The sequence below is a fragment of the Gigantopelta aegis genome, chromosome 9 (assembly GCF_016097555.1).
Source record: "Gigantopelta aegis isolate Gae_Host chromosome 9, Gae_host_genome, whole genome shotgun sequence".
NCBI lineage: Eukaryota > Metazoa > Mollusca > Gastropoda > Neomphalida > Peltospiridae > Gigantopelta > Gigantopelta aegis.
In genome coordinates this window covers 7702142-7723507 of record NC_054707.1, presented here as the reverse complement: position 1 = coordinate 7723507, position 21366 = coordinate 7702142, and the positions used below count along the sequence as shown (strand labels likewise).

At 38.7% G+C, this 21366-nt stretch overlaps 1 protein-coding gene across 1 annotated transcript in view; it reads right to left on the bottom strand.

Annotated features, from left to right (window-relative positions):
* LOC121382322 (testicular acid phosphatase homolog) overlaps nt 1–14173 on the bottom strand; it is a 57710-nt gene extending 43537 nt beyond the window's left edge. The window contains exon 1 of the mRNA XM_041511902.1: nt 13799–14173. Within this exon, the coding sequence (XP_041367836.1) occupies nt 13799–13951 (153 nt within the window). The 5' untranslated portion in view covers nt 13952–14173. The remainder of the gene's footprint in view (nt 1–13798) is intronic.
* Between the last annotated feature and the right edge of the window lie 7193 nt (nt 14174–21366).

Below are 21366 nucleotides of genomic sequence, written 5' to 3'. Positions count from 1 at the left end.
TAAAACATTCATATTTGTTTTCTTTCATTAAAAAAATACATATTTTTTGTTACTATTTTTCATTTTGTCCAAGGGTGAGTCGGTGACTACTCATGTAAGGTGATTCAGTTGTATGGAAATTTGTTTATCCGGTCAGTTTTGGGAAACAAACATAATGGCCAGATAAACACTTTTCCACTGTTAAAATTTAAATGTAAATTTATCCGATTATAAAAAAAAAGTTTTAACTTATTATACTTTCAAGCCAATGACATTACAAAAACCCATAAAGATATTTGTTTGAACAATTGTTTTTAGAAAAATCATGTTTTTTGGTAATACCTGTAGAGGGACAAATAATTAATGGTTATATGGCGTCGGACATATCGCTAAGGACCACACGGATATTCAGAGAGGAAACCTGCTGTCGCCACTTCATGGGCTACTCTTTTCGATTAGCAGCAAGGGATTTTTTATATGCACCATGCCATAGACAGGATAGCACATACCACAGCCTTTTATATACCAGTCATGGTGCACTGGCTGAAACGAGAAACCAACGTGCTGCTGTACCACTCGGCTACGTCACACCCCAAGTAATTAATGTAGGGACATCACAAATATGTTTTAATTAGCAAGTAATAATTTCTTACTAGTAGACATACACATGTATTTGATAGTGAAAAAATGCAGTTCAATATACATAGTAAATTATATTTTGCTATTTAAAATTGTTTAATGTCCTTTTAGATACTTTTTGACTGTAGGTTACTTCCTAAAAAATTATAATTTTGACAAAACGTTATTCTTTTTGATATCTATAATACCATTTGTTAAAATATGCATATATTTTAAATGGCTTGATATATCTAATAACTGTAAGCAGTTTGGAAACTATAGTCCGTCCAATCCTCCTACAAAATTGGTCAGTTTGGTCTGACATAAGAAAAAAGTAAGTGTTTTAGAAATAATTAAAAAACCCTACTATTTTTGTGTGCAATTTAGAAAACAATCGGCTCAGAAATAAATAACTTGTAGTAAATTCTATAGTGTGAAAAAAGGCGTTCCTTGTGTGACAGACTACAAACATACAGGTACATATAAACAGCTTTCTGATCATTTATTTTCTCAAACATAGCATTTTGCTTGATGTTGCCCAACTGTAATTTATAGTGGAAGTGTAAGTAAAATAAAATATATAATAAAAATGCTGAAACTAGTTTTAACGAACAGTTTCTTTGTTAAAGTGACTTTCAGAATGAGTATTATAGTTGGCCACATAACCAAATGGCATTCTGTGAATTTAAATTTGCATATTCACTGGCATAAGAAGTGGGGGGAGGTTTGTGTGCCCCCTCCCACTTTGTAGCAGCAGCGATGGCGTTTATATATTTATATATATGTATGTATGTCCCCCCCCCCCCCCCCCCCGGCTAGTTCTGGCACTCGCCAAATTCACCAATTGCGAATTTTATTTGAATCTGGCGAAAGAATTTCATGTAATGATTGATATTTTGGTGAAAATGATGGTGGGTTTCTGCAATATTTAGAATTTAATGGATAAATTTGGCGAAATATTATACACACCCAGAGCTAGCTCTGCCCCCCCCCCACCCCCCACCCCCTTTTTGTCACCTTCCTACGCCCGTGATATTATACTGACACATGAACAGAATTAACAATGGTTATTATGAAATATTGTGATCTCAAAAAGTAAGTCTCCATCAACGTGTTTAACTATGTATAAAACAACTGACACCCACATTTCTGCGATTCAGATTACTATCTATATATGCACCAGAGCGTTACAATTAGCCACAGTCATTACACTGTATTAACAGGTGCATGCATAAATATATGCTCATGATAAAAGCCTGCTCAATTTAATCAATACCAATCCTGGAAACCGGCACTGTCATGAGCATGCATTTAATTAGAATCACAAAGTGGCTTGAAAGCGGTTCCTAACATTAAACAAGCATTCTGAGAGTACTGCTAAAGCAATTCATGTCCCCTACTGTGCCGAATTTTTTTTCATGTAGATATGTTCTCCTAAATTAAAGGGCTATAACTCTATGAAAAATGGGTAAATTGCCATGAAAAATCAAACTTGATCTGTAATAGAACATGATAAAGAGATGCACAAAAATTCAGCTCAATATCATGAGGATTAAAAAAAAAAAAAAACCCCCCCCCCCCCCCCCCCCGAAAACAACGGCCATAACTGTGAAATATGGGTACATGTAAATCACCATGAAAGTCAAACTTGATCTATAACAGTACATGACAAAGCTATACACAAAATGTCAGCTCAATATCTCAAGGCATTGTGAAAAGCATCCAGACAACAGTAAGTGGGATGGTCAGACACGCAAACAGGATGGAGATGAAACCTATAGTCCCCGTCCGGTTGGGACCAGTAGGGGACTAAAGACTAGGATTATCTTTTTTTTTTTTTACAAAATGCATAATTAATATGAATGTTCACCAGTTATCTCAAGTTATATAGTGTTGGTAGATCATGTTACTGAACAAATTAATACAAATGATGTCTTTATTAAAGTTGAATATCCAGCTCCAATATCCTCAACATGCATATACATTAAAACTAGATCATTTGGATTCTGATTACAACTGATAAAACGTATCGAGTGAGTTCAGAGTACATCCAACAGTTACAGGGAGGTATATCCTAAGCTCTTCTCGGGTCTGGGTAAAACAAAGGAAACCTACAAGATAGACTGCAAGAGAATGCTGTACCATATGCCGTCTCTGCTCCAAGACGGGTACCACTGCCGCTGCAGATGAAGGTCAATAAAGAACTGAACCGCCTAAAGAAGCTAGATGTGATTCATCCAGTGACCACACCAACAGACTGGTGCGCACCAATAGTAGTGGTGCCTAAAGAGAAGAATACCCAATCCGCTTGTGTGTAGATCTGACAAAGTTGAACGAGAGTGTCAAGCGAGAAAACTATCCTCTTCGTTCCACGGACCAGCTGTTGGCACAGCTTGCAGGAGTGACAGTGTATAGGTAGTACTAAACCAAATAACTTCCGGCTTGGTCAAAGTTCGAGTTGCACCCAACTTTTGATAGAGAAGTGAACACAAGTCCTGTGATTGGTTATAAATGTAAGTGTGTTGGTTGTAAAAAATAACAGTTTCATCTGGGTAAAAAAAATATGCAATTTTATTTCATCTAGTACCAATGTGTCAAGTAGCCTTGTGCTTGAAACATGTATGGGGTACCTGTAAAAAAAAGTACTCGAATTTTGAGTGGAACTAGGGTGGTCATAGACGCTACCCGTTATCTCAGAAACGAGCAGCTTGACCCCCATTTTTTTCTGATTCACTTCAAGTGTGAGGGGTGGTAGTATTTATATCCGTGGCGTTTATGTCGATTGATATGCTGCAGGTAGGAGTTTTAGCCACATATGTTACTATTGTCGTCTATGGGATTTGATTTGGTAGTATACACCCTTTACTCAGTTGGACTGTAATAGTGGTTTCCACCAAGTGCCATTAGATGAAGGTTCACAAGAGCTGACAATGTTTATTACTCCATTTGGATGCTTTTGTTATAAAAGGCTGCGCTTTGGAATTTCTTCAGGTCCTGAGGTGTTTCATCGCATCATGTCACAGTTGTTGTCTAACATTCCAGGAGTGATTTGTGACATTGATGATGTCCTGGTGTCAGGGCGCAGCCAGCAGGAACACGATCAGAGGCTGAAGGAGGTTTTGCAGAGACTGGAAGATGCAGGGGTGACCATAAATGAAAAATGTGTTTTTAATCAGAGCCATATTAAGTTCTTGGGACATATCATCTCTAAGGAAGGGGTGCAGATGGATCCAGCAAAAGTAGAAGCAATCCAGAAGTTACCTCGTCCCCAAAATGTGCCAGAATTTCGCCGTTCTGGGCATGATTAACTTTGTGCAGAAGTTTGCTCCTGACCTCGCTGACCAGACCAGACCTCTCCGGGAGTTGCTAAAGAAAAACATTCAGTGGACGTGGGAAGAAGCATAGGAACAGGCGTTTGTTCGTCTGAAAGAACAGTTAAGTTCGCCACCTGTGCTAGCTCATTATAGTCCAGACCGACCTACCAAGGTGTCTGCAGATGCATCGTCCTATGGACTGGGAGCAGTCCTGCTTCAAGAGAAAGATGGAAGGTGGTGTCCTGTCTTCTATGCTTCCAGATCTATCACCTCGACAGAGCAACGTTACGCACAAGTGGAGAAGGAAGCACTGGCATCCACTTGGGCTTGTGAGAAATTTTCAGATTTCCTCCTGGGATTCCCATCATTCATCATAGAGATTGACCATCGACCATTTTTGACACTTCTCAAGGCTAAGGGCTTGGATGAGCTATCACTGCGAATACAAAGATTTCGCATGCGCCTTATGCGGTACAGCTATGAGGTGATCTATACAGCAGTTAAGAACCTGACGACTGCAAATGCGTTGTCTCGCGCTCCGGTTGGATCTCCCCAAGAAACTGACCTGCTGTTGGAAAGTGATGCCACAGCCTTAGTACAGTCTATGATTGATGGTATACCAGTGACCCAAGCAGCAAGACCGGGTATATAGTCGAGTCACTCGTTACTGCAGAGATGGATGGCCTGCTGTGAAGTCCAAACGTCATCCAGATGTTTGTCCATTCTTCATGGTGAGAGACGACTTACACATGTATCAGTCCAAGAAGGACTATTACTTTATCGCACTAGACTTGCCATCCCAGTGGAACTGCGGAAGGACATTTTGACTCGAATTCATGATGGCCATCAAGGCATTGTAAAGCGCAGAGCTCTGGCCAAGTGTTCTGTGTGGTGGCCAGGACCATCTCAACAGATCCAGTCCATGATAGAAAACTGTGCAATCTGCGAGAAAGAGAGTAAAGCTAGACCTGAGCCATTGAAGCCGAGCAGTGTTCCGGATTTCCCATGGCAGAAAGTGGGAATGGACTTGTTTGACTGGTGTGGTAGTAGATTATTTCTCTCGTAACATTGAGTTGGCTTATCTACAAGCCTCGACCTCTTCAGAGACTGTTATTGTTCATTGCAAGAGTATCTTCGCATGACAATGGGATTCCTGAAGTTGTTCAATCAGATAATTGACCACAATTTGCATCCCAGAAATTCAGCAGACTTGCTACAGAATATGGATTCACCCATGAAACCAGCAGTCCTCATTATCCGTAAGCTAATGGAGAAGCTGAAATGGCTGTGCAGACGGTCAAGAATTTTCTGTTGAAAGCTGAAGACCCATATCTGGCGCTACTTAACTACAGAGCGACTCCTCTCCAATGTGGTTTTAGTCCAGCAGAAATGTCCATGGGCCGTTGCCTGAGGACGAGAGTTCCAGTCATCCCTGCCTTGCTTACTCCTGATTGGCCTAAGCTGGCCGACATGAAGTTGGCAAATGCAAACCAGAAGGAAGTGCAGAAAAAGAACTTTGACAGGCGGCATAGAGCTACTACACTTCCAACTCTGTCACCTGGAGATCAGGTTGGATCAAAGAACTGACTGAGATGAAGGGGGAAGTTGTGAAGTCTATTGGTCTGTGATCTTATGCAGTCAGGACATCGACTGGGCTATGCAGAAGGAATAGGAGGCACCTAAATCGACCAAGTTCAAGTCCACCTCCTCATCAACTGATCAATCCTGCAGTGTCATCGACCTTGCCAAACCCTGCAGAGGACAATATTTCTATGGATATCGACCCTGTACCAGTGATGTCTGAGGAGACCATGACAGAGTCCGCTTCAGCGTCATCGTCATCTTCTGATGTAACCATCACCCATCCAAAGGGGACTATAATCAGAAGTGGTCGTGTAGTTAAAAGTACCACAAAAACTGGACCTTTAAATGTGGGAAGTTTCATTTTAAGTTGAACTGCATGGAGATATTAGTTTCAGTAGTTAGCCAGTTTCTTATCTGAACACTGCAAGTAGGACTGTTATTTGGAACACGAAAGAAGAGTTTTTAATAATACCTCGGGAAGTGTAAAATTAAGTTTAATCTTAAAGAAAGGGGGATGTAAGGTTAGAGAGCATCTAACATAGTTTAGGGATTTAATACAGAAGTACATACGGGTAGTTACGCCAGACATGGAATGGTAGTCTTAGATATTAAAACTTGCAGCATACTAAGTGTCACGTTCTTATTGTTTATCGTTACAAGGACTTAGAACCTGTACGCCCAGGTCTATCTAACACGATAGAAATATAATCAGTTGATTCAGAAAAATGTATTCATAGTTATCTGCATGAGCCTGTCATATGTACTTATGTACTAGACCCCCCCCCCCCCCAAAAAAAAAAAAAAAAAAAGAGAGGAAAAAAGACGAGAACACTGTTACTGGTGTTGATGTATATGACCCAGTGAATACTAAACTAGAATATAAAAAAGCTATATTCATGTCTCATATCATGGTGGTGTTCAACAGTTGTTTGCATGCTTTCAGTTTGATTATACATATATATAATTATGCATACAGCAGCTGTGTTAAAACTGCAATGCAAACAATTGGCAATGTACAAGCTTGGATATACTGTGTTAAAGATCCAAAACAATATAACAGTGAACCATGAATTTATTTGTTTATATAATTATAACAAGCATTCTGAGAGTACTGCTAAAGCAATACATGTCCCCTAACGGGCACAACACATTTTCATATATCTTAAGTTCAAGGATCATAAATCCAATGGGTAAATCACCAAGAAAGTAATCTATAACAGTACATGATAAAGCTATACACAAAATTTCAGCTCAATATCTCAAGGCATAACCAAAAAAAAAAATCCGGAAGATGGATTTTCTTATCTCCTAGGTTAAAGGGCCATATCTCTGTCACAAATGGGTCAATCGCAATGAGTCAAAATTATCCGTACCAGTACATGATTAAGAGTCACAAAAAATTTCAGGGCAATATCTTGAGGCATTGCAAAAATAAAGGAGTACGGAAAATAAATTTTTGTATCTCATAACCCTGTCAAAAATGATTAATCGCCATGAACGTGAAACTTGATCTGTAACAGTACATGATATAGCTATACACACAATATCAGCTCAAAATCTCAAGGCATTGCGGAAAAAACATCCGGAAAATTGTATGTGGTACAGACGACAGACAGACAGACAGAAGGACGAAGATGAAACCCATAGTTCCCTCTGGTTGGACCGGTAGGGGGCTAATAAATATAATTAGGTATGAGAGGTGTATTTCAGATTTATATCATTGATTTATGTGAATATTAATTAGCTTGATTTTTCCAATATTGGATACAGAAAATATATAAATGCATTTTATATTCCTCTTTTACCCAACTTTATGACAATTAAAACAAAGAGTTGCATTAAATATTTGTATGCAACACTGTAAAGAAACCATCAGCAACAACACCGATCCAAAAGTAAGGTGATATGTCATTTTATGACATGTGCATTCTATGTCCCTCTGTTACCAATTGTATGACAAGTAAAACAGAGTTGCATAAAATATTTTGTTGTGCACCTCACTGATGAAAAGGCATGGGCCATTCCAGGCTTCATTAGTTTGTATCATTATATAATTCAACCAGTATTATCAACAGTCTCTATTATCTCCCATACCAGTGTCTATCCCCCCACCCACACATGCAGTGCTGTTGTGTTAATTTAAGACGCTTGTTAAACTTGGCTATTTCTCGTTCCAGCCAGTGGTCCACAACTGCTGTAACAAAGGCTGTGGTATGTACTATCCTGTCTGTGGGATGGTGCATATAAAAGATCCCTTGCTGCTAATCAAAAAGAGTAGCCCATGAAGTGGCTCTTAACCATATGTCTGACGTCATATAATAGTAAATAAAATGTGTTGAGTGTGTCGTTAAATAAAACATTTCCTTCCTTTCTTCCTTGTTGAACTTTGCCTTGCTGCCCTGCCTTCTGGCTGTAACGCCCTCAAAAGATCTCAATCGTTCGAGGCCAAATGGCCTTGCCCTCTAATTTGCCAAATTTGAGGCCTGTATCTGAAAATTGGCTGAAACAATTTTTGTTCCAGTGTGAGCCCACTTGATCTTGCCTATTTGTACATTTGAAATATGTCTACATACAGCAAAATAACCTTTCAGTCATGTTTATGTTCGGCAAAAGTAAAAAAAAAAAAAGAAGATTGTTTGGGTGGGTGCCATATTCAGGTTAAAAATGCTGTCGGTTGGCAGTTTCACAAATTCGAGTTGTGGCATCTTTGTCGTGTTAATTGATTTCTTTTCTCTCGTTGCAAATACTAAAACCTAGGTAACGCCCATATTATGCCTCCTAATTGGATGTTTTACGTCATCCCGATAGTGTTATACCATTTTTTGATTAAGTTCTGTGACTTTTGTTTTCTCGTGCAGTTTACACAATCAATATCAGATTAGTTGTCACCTGCTGGTCATTCATTTGTAAGGCTTTTCTTCACAATCCAGAAGCATTTTCTTCAACAATAAACTGTTTTAAGACATAATTAAAGGCACTATATCCTAAGTTTTCAGCCCTAGAAAGAATTCTATTTGTCCCCCTTCCCCCAACAAAATAAAAACACATATCATGCTTTTTTTCTGCTTTTTGAAACACTATCTTAGACTAATATGCTTTAAATATAAAGTATTATATAGATAAATACATTTGGGTTGACCTTTGAGAGAATTACTAGACTGTTCCAAGGCTCAAAATTTGGCAAAAAATAGAGTGGCCCAAGAAATAATAATGGATGTCAAATTATAATAAGCGAACCACGAGCAAGATTTTAATGTTGAATAAATATATTTATTATCCATTAAAGGCTTTTGTAGCAAATATTGCTGGCACTATAATTTGCGATATCTCCTGCTGTTTGTTTACTATTTTGATATAAACTTTGAACTGCTATTTCTTGAATGAGTGTAAAATATAAGTAATCAAAGCTCCCAATTATATCCATTGTACTTCAGCATGGAAGATCAATATCTAGATTGGTTTAAACAATATTTATTAGCAAATCAAATTTAGGATTGGCCAACAGGCAAGTGCCTATATTAAGGCCTCTCCCTACATTTAACAAATATACATATTATACATCAAGATGGCTAGAACAATATTACAATAAAGATAACACGGACAGTTGGGGGAAAAGAAGAGAGAAGTGTGTAGAAGAAACAAAGAATAAATAACAAACAGTTAGAATGGTTAAATGATCTCGAAACGCTTACTATTAATAAGAAAATTCTGAACAGAGTTAAATATAGAGATATTATCTTGGACACTTAAATTTGAATCTCCTAATAGTAAAGTATGACACTTGAGATTATAATAGTTCAGAAAATGGGTATTGCGAGCTGCAACATATATTGGGCAAAAACATAAAAAAAATTCTGCATCTTCAACTGGATGGCCACAAATACAAGAAGGGGTATCTGTCACATGTCATACAAATTTGTGACCATTCAACCCACTGGTACCCAAACGGAGTTGGCTATGTAGGATCTGTTGCCATCTATCACCTTCATAGAAATAAGATGGAACAGCAGGGTCGTGTTTGTTCATTTGTATTTTAAACAATTTTAGTGAACAAGAATTTCTAATATCAGGCAACTGATTATTTCATAATTTTACTGCAGAAGGAAAGAAGGAACTCGAAAACAATTTTGTTTGACAAAAATATGTTTGTAGGTTCTCCGGTTCTCCGCATTAGGGGAAAGTGCCTAAAACGCCCACCGTCATTTTCGTGCACTTTCCTAAAAGTATACATTGTTATTGCGTCATAAATTACACGTCCACGTGTTCTGAGGACTTGTACAATCCACATTGATAGCCTAAGAAGCCGTAGCAAAAAAGGAGAGATAGAAAGGTAATTTGACACGTTTTCTTACTATTTTTAGACAATTTCAAACTGATATTTGACTAATTTTTATGGATAGCATGTAACAGTTTGGGTACACATCATAAGTAATCTATTTTGCACTTATTTTAGCTGTAAATCAAAGAAACTAAGATTGCATATTTGAGCAATAATCTTGTAAACTAAACACGTCCTTGTGTCCAAAACGCACATCTCTATTGTTCCTAAAACGCACAGTGGGTGTGTGTTTTAGGAACATATTCAAAAGATATATGTAATAATGTAATATATTATATTTACATTAACTTCAATTAATATAAAATGCTGAATATTTAACTGAAATTAGTTAACTATATGCCTACATGAGCCAACACGAATTAATACAGGATCAGGTCATGGGTAATTACGGAAGATTTTTTGTCACCTGCATATAAAATGTATTTTAATTGTTCAGAGTAGGCTACTGGTATATTGTCTAAATGGCGAACACTAGTAAACATAATATGTATCATTATCATTTTATAATTTTCTAGTGTATTTTGTGAGTTGAGATGTTATAAAATTGTGTAATTTCAGATGGTAAAACCTGGGTATAAAAGAAAGTCAACGAGGTGTGACTATGACCAACAAGCTTTGGATGGAGCCCTTGCAGCTATAAAGAGAGGCGATACACTAAGAATGGTATCCAAAACGTTTGGTATATCTCGCAGAACCCTTCGAAGGCACCGCGATAAGAAAGTCAACGAGGTGTGACTATGATCAACAAGCTTTGGATGGAGCCCTTGCAGCTCTAAAGAGAGGTGATACACTAAGAATGGTATCCAAAATGTTTGGTATATCTTGCAGAGCCCTTCGAAGGCACCGCGATAAGAAAGTCCGCAACCCAGGACAACTGAAGTTGGGAGCATTTCGACAAACGCTACCTCCTGACTTTGAGAGTGAACTGGTCAGTCACATTTTGGACATGCAGGTACAATTTTTTGGCATGTCCGGGGAAGACGTAAGACGTCTTGCTTTTCAGCTAGCCAAAGAAAACAAAATACCACACCCGTTTGATGCAGGAAAGGGAATGGCTCCAGTGTTTTATCAATCGTCACCACAGCCTGTCCATTCGGAAGCCTGAAGCAACCAGTATGGCACGAGCTATTGGATTTAACCGTCCACAAGTGAACCGATTCTTCCAGTTTCTGGAGTGTCAGCTGAAAAAGGGCTTCAAAAAGCAAGCAATGTGTGGAACATGGACGAAAGTGGGTTGACCGCGGTTCATGTACCAAGGAAAATACTAGCCAGGTGTGGTGAAAAACAAGTGGGAAAAAATCACTTCTGGAGAGAAGGGAAAAACTGTTACGGTTGTATGTGCCATGAACGCAGAAGGGACATATGCACCACCGATGATGATTTTTCCTAGGAAAAGGATGCTTCCGACACTGATGAGAGGTGCCCCCCCTGGAGCTATTGGTGCATGTAGCAGTAATGGATGGATGGACGTGGAACTCTTCGTTCAATGGTTACGTCATTTTGTGGATTTTACTAAAGCTTCTCTGGATAACCAGGTAGCTAGTACTATTCATATTACATACTAGTATGCAAATTACACCTTACGTGCTTACAAAATTACTAGTAATTAACACACACACACACACATACACAGAGAGAGAGAGAGAGAGAGAGAGAGAGAGAGAGAGAGAGAGAGAGAGAGAGAGAGAGAGAGAGAGAGAGAGAGAGAGAGAGAGAGAGAGAGAGAGAGAGAGAGAGAGAGAGAGATTGATTACATGTATTACATTAATATTGTTACTACTTGTGCCTGGGCATATGTTAATAATGTTTTTTATGCAATATGTTTATTCCTTCACTCTTATTTTTATTAGGTTCTGCTCCTGCTTGATGGACATGTTAGCCACAAATCTCTGCAAGCAATCCAATTTGCAAGGGACAATGGTTTGGTATTGATATGCCTGCCTCCACACACGACCCACCAACTTCAGCCACTGGATCGCACCTTTTTTGGCCCTCTGAAGTCATATTATAATTCAGAATGTGACAAGTGGATGGTTTCAAATGCTGGGAAGCGCATCACCTTTTTTGAAATAGCAGGTATTCAACAATTTGTATATGTCCACATTTATTCAGTATTTAGTCGTTAACGTTAATGAATATAACAAATATTTCTTATAAGAAAATATTACAAGAACCATACCAAGTTCACAGTACCTGTTAGTTTTGTTCATGGTCTATTTTCAGCCATCTTCAATGCAGCCTATACAAGAGCTGCTACTATGGATAAGGGTATCAACGGGTTTGCATCATGTGGTATATGGCCATTTAACCCAGATGTATTCAAAGAAGATGATTTTGCACCAGCACAACTGACTGATGAGGAAGAACAGGCAACGGTTGAGGAAGTAAAGGAGCAAGAGAGGTTGGATTTGTACAACCAAACTGCACCAACCCAGACAGATCTAATACAAGAGGCCAATGATTTGCTATTAAATTTAATGTTTGACACTGGTGACCTATCTATACCAGAACTCACCGTAGAAAGCGAGGATCGGGCTGTTTTCAGTCTGGAACAGACTGTTGAGGACCAGGTTCTGACTGATAGTGGTGGGAATGCGAATGTTGTAGTTGGTGTAAGGGGCTCTGAGTATAATGCTGGGGTTGTGGAACAGATTGTAGTGGGGCAGGAGATAGCCATGGAAGATATACCATTCCATAATTCACAGTATATCAAGCAGCAAATTCTGGCACTTTCCCCAATTACCAAGGCCGAACTACGCACTAGGAATAGACAAGCTCAGACAGCTGAGCTTTTAACTTCTTCCCCGTACAAAAATGCATTAACTGATAAAGCTGCATTGAGAGAAACGGGCAGAGGGAGGGGAAGGGGGTCCGTTAGAGGTAGACAGACAACAAGAGGGAGGACAGAAACAAGTGGGATTGAGTCTGCAAGGGTTATGGTGGGAAACAAAGTACAACAACTGGGCAGAGAAAGAGAACCATTAAATAGAAAATTAGTCACCAGGGGTGGGTTTTCTGCTCGTACAAGAGGAGTGAGAACATGTGGTGGAACAAAGGTACGTAACGGGGTTGAACATGGTAATGAATCAGCGAAAGCATATTTCTGTATCTACTGTCACGAGAAATACAGTCATCCACTGACAGAAGATTGGCTTCAGTGCCAGTCATGTGCAGAATGGTTCCGTGAAGCATGTGGCAATGGGTTTACTGTTTGTGACTTGTGTAGCTAAATCTGAGGCAAACATCTGTAAATGACTGACCAGGAAGAGTTAAATGTTAATGTTTTGTATTCTCACATGAATTTACAATTAAAACATTCAATTTGGAAGAGTCCAGTCTTGTTTTAGACATCAGAGCCTAGAGTGGGCCTTTTGTGACCATTGAGGTAATACAAAATATGATGGGGTGCATTTTGTGAAGAGGGGTGCCTCTTGAGAACAGTGTTCACAAAAGGCCCACTTTGCCCCTAAATCTATTTTTGTGTCATTATTTTAAAAAATAAACAAATTTACACGAATTATTCCCAGCATTCACAAATAATTATCAATTAAATCAGATATCATAATTTATGTGGTAATAAACCTAAACGTTTGGGATGTACAAAGCATCAAAGTTAAGGGGGTGCGTTAAGGGGGGCACTTTCCCCTACGCATATGATATTCATTAAATTCTGCAGCAGAGCGAGGTAGTTGTAAGGTTAAAAAAGTTGGTAACATGTTATCTGAAAGTTTATACATCATACAGAGTTTGTGTCGCTTCCTCCTTTCTAGTAAAGGTATGAAACCTGTTTCTCTATATAACAATTGGTGAGATGTTCCTCCAACAGAACCACAAATTGTACCAAGAGGTCATAACTTAAGTTCGACCCGTACCCACTTTCAATGGGTACGGTCGAACTCTTTCCTTGATTGTTTACAACTAATATTTTAAATTTCATTAAATGTTTTATCTTGTACACACTCACCAAATTTACCAACTGTAGAGTCGATGGCGCACTTGAATGTACACAAAGGGGAAATAACAGCCCCATCAAAAAGACACATGTTTGCATTTTACGTATCCCCCACTCTCTTTCTCCGAACAGCAACGGGAAGTAAACATTCGTTGAAAGAGACATCGCCCGAACAGTCGAATATTTCTGCGTTACTGGAGATAAAAATCAGTTGTCGTTTTTGCGTAGCGCTTCTCCAAAAGTTGTGCAACGCGGACAGTTATGCACGAATCGGAACTCCTCGGAGAATCCGTAAGTGGCCGAAGTGTATGTTTGTACAAGGAAGTGTTCAACGATTCACAGGGTGGGGATATGCAATAAAAAGACGACACAGGGTGAAGGAAGGCTCCTGTCATGGACAGCCGTGCGCTACAACAGCTTGTTCTGAATGTGCACGTAAAACCCTATGACCTGACCTGACCTGAAGGAAGGCTTTGGCGGATCCGGTGTGGGATGGGCATCACAGGGGTCCCGTGCCTTCCGCTCTTTTGAGTGTCCTTTTTATGAGATTTTCGTGTTGTTGTTGTTGGGTGGGTTTTTTGGTGTGTTTTTTTGTTAATGTTGTTGTAAACCATGAAAATTGCCCTGAAAATGAGTGTGAGCATGTTTCATTCTTTCACAAATTTCCGGGGATTATGCCTTCGAAACCACCTACAGATATTGTTCCCTTTGGGAGATCAGCTCATTTGCCTCAAACAAACTCAGTTCCCTTTTTTGTGACCACCTCCCCCCTTATAAAACCTTGAATCCGTCCCTGTTTGGGATAGTGTGTGGAAATAGGACTTTAGCAGTTAGAGTATTACAGAATTATAATAAAGTTTAAAGTTTGTTTTGTTTAACCACACCACTAAGCACACTGATTTATTAATCATGGGTTATTGGATGTCAAACATTTTAGCTAGTCATTTTGACATATAGTCTTAGAAAGGAAACCCGATACATTTTTCCATTCGTAGCAAGGTATCTTATATGCACCGAATCTTTCCTAATCCATAACACGGACAGGATAGCACATAACACGGCATTTGATATACCAGTCGTGGTGCACTGGCTGCAACGAAAAATTGCCCAATGGGCCGACCGACGGGGATCGATCCCTAACCGATCGCGCTTTATTCTACCCAATTTAAAGATATAATATTATGTAGGAGTGCCCGAGTATCCTCCCGTTCGAGAGCTAGAGAGACATTCGGAAAGTAACAGAGCGATTATAACTGTCCAAATATCGGTCTAGATCACATTGATTTATTAATCAATGGCTATTGGATGTCAAACATTTGGTAATTCAGACAGTCTTAGACAGACAAGCAGCTACACTTTTCCATTAGTAGGAAGGGATCTGTTATATGTACCATCTCACAGACAGGATAGCACATACCACGATTTTTTATATATCAGCCATGGTGTATTGGCTGGAAGGAGAAATAACCCCAATAGGCGGCTCACTGACGCTCAGCGATTTACCACTGAGCTACATTTCGCCCCCCCCCCCCCCCGCCCGGCCCTTCAAAACCATTTAAAGAAAAAAAAAAAAAAAAAAAATCTCAACCAACACAAGACATCTCAATGGATATATTTGGATAATAATAATTATTAAAAAAAAGAAAGTACATTTGAACAGTGGTGGTTAAGCCAGCGATCCATGACTTGTAGGTATTGGGATCTCTTCCCGGTACCGGCTTCCACCCAGAGTGGATTCTAATAGGTCAATGGGGGAGATGCAATGACACTACGCCGAGTTTCCTAACCCATGTATCTGAGGAGTGTTAGGACAGCGTGCTTGAACTTAATTGACATAAACATACGAGACGGGGGAGAGTGTTAGGACAGCGTGCTTGAACCTTAATTGACATAAACGTACGAGACGGGGGGAGAGTGTTAGGACAGCGTGCTTGAACTTAATTGACATAAACGTACGAGACGGGGGGGGGGGTTAGGACAGCGTACTTGAACTTAATTGACATAAACGTACGGGGGGGGGGGGGACGGGGGCGAGGGGAGGGACAACTACCCATCTGGTGCTGGAGCAAATCCTCAAATTCGGGCAAAAATGATAGATACCCGGACAAAATGAGCTGGCCTGAAACCTTTTAACCATGTATTTCTATTATTCTACCCTCAATATTAGTTTAATCCATGTAAAAATGCGCAGTGATTTGTTTTTATCACTGAATAGCTGTTTATAAGTAATGCAAACATGAATAAATGTTGTCATCCAGATTCGGGTATTTTCGTTTAATTAGATCACAAATCACTCCGTCCCCCACCCCACCCCTCAAAAAAACAGAAGACAAAAGGAAGTCCATACATATTATATTACACTATTGTTCTAACTATTGAACAATATGCAAATATGAACTTTAAATAATAATAATTTATCAGCACGAGCTGATAAAAGTATGAAATCCGAGGCTCGTTATTATTATTATTATTATTATATGCATTCAGATCAGGAATTTGAACCCACTATATACTGACAGGACTTTATAAACATTTACAACGCACGTCTGTTTCGTCGCTTGTATTTGTAACTTACACCTGATAATAATTACAGTAATATATTCATGCGGAATGCAATTATAGTAGAGGCAAATTAATACAGATCCGTGACCAAATCATGGGGACAAAGGTTTGAATGTGTTTTGTCACATCTTCAAAGCCTTCTGAATAAAAGTAGCAAGGGTTCCCCTCTCAAAATTGTGAGCGAACTCCACCAGGTGGCAACATCCAAAATAGTTTTCAAAATTCAGCTTGTTTATCGCATGAAAATGCTTTTAATGTCCAAATATATGTTTTTGGGGTCAACGAATTCAATTTGACACACTAGAACAGTGTGAGATACTAAATTAAATGATTTCACATGATAATCCAAAATAGTTGCTAAAATTCACTTCTTGTTTCATTCTTATACAAACGATCTAAAAAAACAGTGTTCCATATACAGTTGCTGAGTTATTTGTATTTGCATTCTACCCGACTTAGATACAAGGAAATGTAATGAAACTTATCCAGTAAGTAGTCAAACAAGTCATGATGACCCTATTACTTAGGCTCTGAATCATTTGGCGCGATCGATCACCGTCGGTGGGCCCATTGGGCTAAATCTCGTTTGAACCAGTGCACCACGACTGGTATATCAAAGGCCGTGGTATGTGATATCCTGTCTGTGGGATAATGCATATAAAATATTCCTTGGCAGTGTTTCTGTCAGAAATAAATGTTTGGGTATGGCGCTATGGAATTGAATACAAGCAGTCCAAAAAAAAAAAAAAAAAAAAATGGGGATAGGGGGGTGGGGGTGGGGTGGGGAGCTCCCCCAGAAATAAAATAGGTTACATTTAGAGTTAGGGTTAAGAAAATAATAAGTAATAATAAGAGTAATTAATTTCGTCAAACGGTTAACTTTAAAAACAAAATCTGCAAAAATAATTGGGTATGGCGCCATACCCATTTTACCCTCTGGCAGAAACCCTGCCTGCTACTAATGGAAAAATGTGTCGGGTTTCCTCTGTAAGACTAGATTTCTTATTTGGCTTCCTCTACCTCTTAAAGGTATTTCGCCTTAAAACCAAAGGTATTTAAAACAGAATAATCAGCATTAAAGAGAGTATTTTTTAACAAATAAAATTACACATTAAATTTTCATATGTATTATCTTGCTTAAAGTTACATTCTCTGGTTACCATATTATAACATCATGTACAAATGTGAAATATAAGCTCAAATGCACTTTTAAAAAAGTCGTGTGTGTTCACTATGAACGGATATCGTAGGGTATCAAATTGTAGGGTTCGTCTCCAAAAATTAAAAGAGAAATCTTGCGCTGTACGAAGAACGTTCGGTTGAGGATACGGTACTAGAGTCTTTAGTTAAAACCGGTTTGATCTTGAAAACGTATTATCGACAGTCGTACCTTCCTATTTCAGAATTGATATTTTATAAAGTGTTAGTAGAACTTTCAAAGTTTAGTTTGTATACTAGTAACACATTAATCATGTATATATTTTTAAAATAAAATATACTAAAGTAGACAATGAACGTTTTCACTTCTTAATTTTACGTGTTAAAATCGACAAATTCAAATAAATATTATTTCGTTTGGAAAGGGTAAAGTTGTGTGTGTGTGTGTGTATGTGTGTGTTGTTTAACGACATCAAAGATAAAGCATATTGATTTAATAATCATCCGACCCCATACAACCGTAAATAAAATGTGTTGAGTGCGTCGTTAAATAAAACATATCCTATCCTTCCTTCCATCTGCTGTTGGATGTCTAACATTTGGTAATTTTGACATATAATCTTAGAGAGGAATCGGGTACATGTGCAGGGGGAGGGTATTGGAGGTCGAAACCCTTACTTGCCCAAGCTTAAAAAAAATTGAAATGCATATTTTGGGGGAGCATGGCCCCATATAAACTTCGCTTAACAGCGTTTATAACCCCAACCCCGCTGAAATCCCTGCACACGCGCCTTGGAAATCCGCTACATTTTTTTTTTTAGCAAGGGATTGTTTATATGCACCATCCCACAGACAGGATATCACATACCATGGTCTTTTTGTATACCCGCCGATGGAGATCGATCCTAGACTGACCGCACATTTCCAAAAAACACCTTTTTAGGTCTAAGTAATGAATAAAAATAACATATAGTCTTGAAAAATGTTACGTAAATCGAACACAGTACCCTCTTGCTCTACCCCTAGAGCGTTACGTAATTAGTAACACCCCCTTACATGTAACGCGTATGCCAACAGCTGGCCACTGTCAAAATTTCAAGGCAAATCCCCCACTCACCGACCCTGGAAAGGCGTTGGACCATACCTCAATGGATATAAATATGTTTTGGAGATATGAGACGACCCCTCAATCAAGACAGTTAAATTTGTAAAAAAATGCGAAATCTCACGCGATCTCTATACTTGTGATAAGCCAATGAAAACCGAGATCGGTATGAGCCCGTCAAAAGTGTTCCACTTTCAAAATCATGGCTTTGTTTTTGACCTAGATAAGCTAGCGTAGTGAAACCAATGCGGAGTGCGGCGTCATACATGCACCAAACGTAATTGGATTTTCTGTTCTATACGCTTAAATAATAAAAAATATTCCAGGGAATGTAGTTTTAAAATGTCTCTGTCTGAACGCTAAGTCTGAACTCGTAGATTCATTACACGTTTAGCATGTGTAACACGCTTACTACCCGCTACCCACAGCTGAGAATTGACTCAACGAATCGTTCAGGGTAGAACCGAAGAGATCCTCAGGGCCTCACGTTTGGTTTTTTTTACTCCAGAATATACCATACACATCTCAGGGTTTAAATTGTAGTGTTTGATTTGTTTATAAAAAGTAGTGAACTTGAACTTAGGAAATACGGAAAACTGTTTACCGTTTTTTTCCCTCAATGCCTCAAGATATTGAGTTGAAATTTTGTGTATGGCTTTACAGTGTACTAAAAAAGAAGTTTGTTTTGTTTAACGACACCACTGGAGCAAATGGATTAATCAGGGTGTCTGCCAGAGGGTAAAACGGGTATGACACCATACCCAAATATGTTTTTTAAGTTAACATTTTGACACATTTAATTACTCTTATCATTACTGTATGATTATCTTAACCCTAATCCTAAACTTAACCCATTTTCTTTCTGGGGGAGACCCCCCATACCCCCTGTTGACTGTGGTTGCATTCAATTCCATAGCGCCATACCCAGAAATTTATTTCTGGCAGAAACACTGTTAAACGATCATCGGCTATTGGATGTCAAACATTGGACTCGTAGTCAACAAAATTAAGGAAACCCGGTACATTTTATTTTCTAATGCAGCAAGGGATCTTTTATATATGCACTTTCCCACAGACAGAAAAGCACATACCACGACCTTTGACCAGTTGTGGTGCACTGGTTGGAACGAGAATTACAATGTATTATTACACATCAAGTTTGACTTTCACGACGATTTACACTTTTATGGACCTTAAACTGATCATCTGTGTATAGCTTTATCATGTTCTGTTATAAATTAAGTTTTTGACTTCCATGTCAATTTACCCATTTTCAGTTATGGCTCTTGAACTGGGGAGATTATTTTTCAATGCCTGAAGATACTGAGACGAACATTTGTATATAGCTTTATCATGTACTGTTATACATTAAGTTTAACTTTCAAGGCATTTTAGCCATTTTTTGAGAAGTTCTGGCAGGGCCGTACCCTCCGGTGGTGTGTGTGTGTCTAGAAAATAGCACACACATCTCAGGGTTTGATTTTTTATAGCGTTTTATTTTATAAAAAGTAGTTCCCCACAGGATTTGATCAGGGTATGGCCCTGTATGGCCACTTAACCTAGCAGATACGAACATTTATTGAGCCCCGTAGTGGATATGTATTGCTTTAGCAGTAGTCTGAATGCTTGTTAGTTCTGTAAACAATCGTTGCCAATTTTTCATTAAGAAATATACCGAGGCATAAATGACACGACTAATCTCTTACAGGTGTTCAATGCCCACCCCCCCCCCCCCCCCCCCCACCCCCAGTGCTGGAACAATTTTTGCATTTGGGCAAACACAATATAGAGGTTCAGGAAAAATGAGCTGGCCTAAAAGCTATTCACCATGTATTTCCATCATTCTACTCACACTATTAGTTGTGATCCATGAACAAAATGCATAGAGATTTTTTTTAAAACCCAAAATAGCCATAAGCGTACAATACGGGGCAGGGAAACTCTACCCCCCCCCCCCCCCCCCACCGTTAGAGCAAATCCTTAAATGTGGGCAAAATGAGTTGGCTTAAAACCACTTAACACTGTCCCCCTCCACATCATTCTACCCACAATATTAGTTGTAGTCCGTTTGCAATTAACTTTATATAAATGTTTGGTAGCGATGCTAATATGATTATCATTTCATATTTAGACCTGAAAAAAAAAAAAATCCAATTGTAAATTTAGTTATGATAAAAAAATATATTTTTTATTTCGCTTTTAATTCAAATTGCAAATTCCATGGCCTTATTACCCCACCAACCCCCGTCTTGGACACATCAACCGGGAAATATCGGCGAATATGCCCAAGACAATCGTGCTTTAACAAATGGTTGATTGATTGAAAAGAAAGAAATGTTTTATTTAACGACGCACTCAGCACATTTTATTTACGGTTATATGGCGTCAGACATATGGTTATGGACCACACAGATTTTGAGAGGAAACCCGCTATCGCCACTTTGTGGGCTACTCTTGATTGATTGATTGATTGATTAATATGAATAATTGTTGTAATCCAGATTATAATGCTATTATTAATAAACGTTGTTATTTAGATTAGTTTAACTCGGGCAAAGATCAGCCTGCGTACAACAGAAAATGGGAATTCACACGCCTGTAGCAAATCGCTATGCAATACGAACAAAATGTTGCTACCTGGAAGCACGAAAATAAACTTTAATGAACTTGTATTTGATAATCATAGGTGAATTTTGTTAAGACAGAATGAGTACCGAACAAATCTTTGTAAGAATGAAAAAGTGTGTTTTGTTTA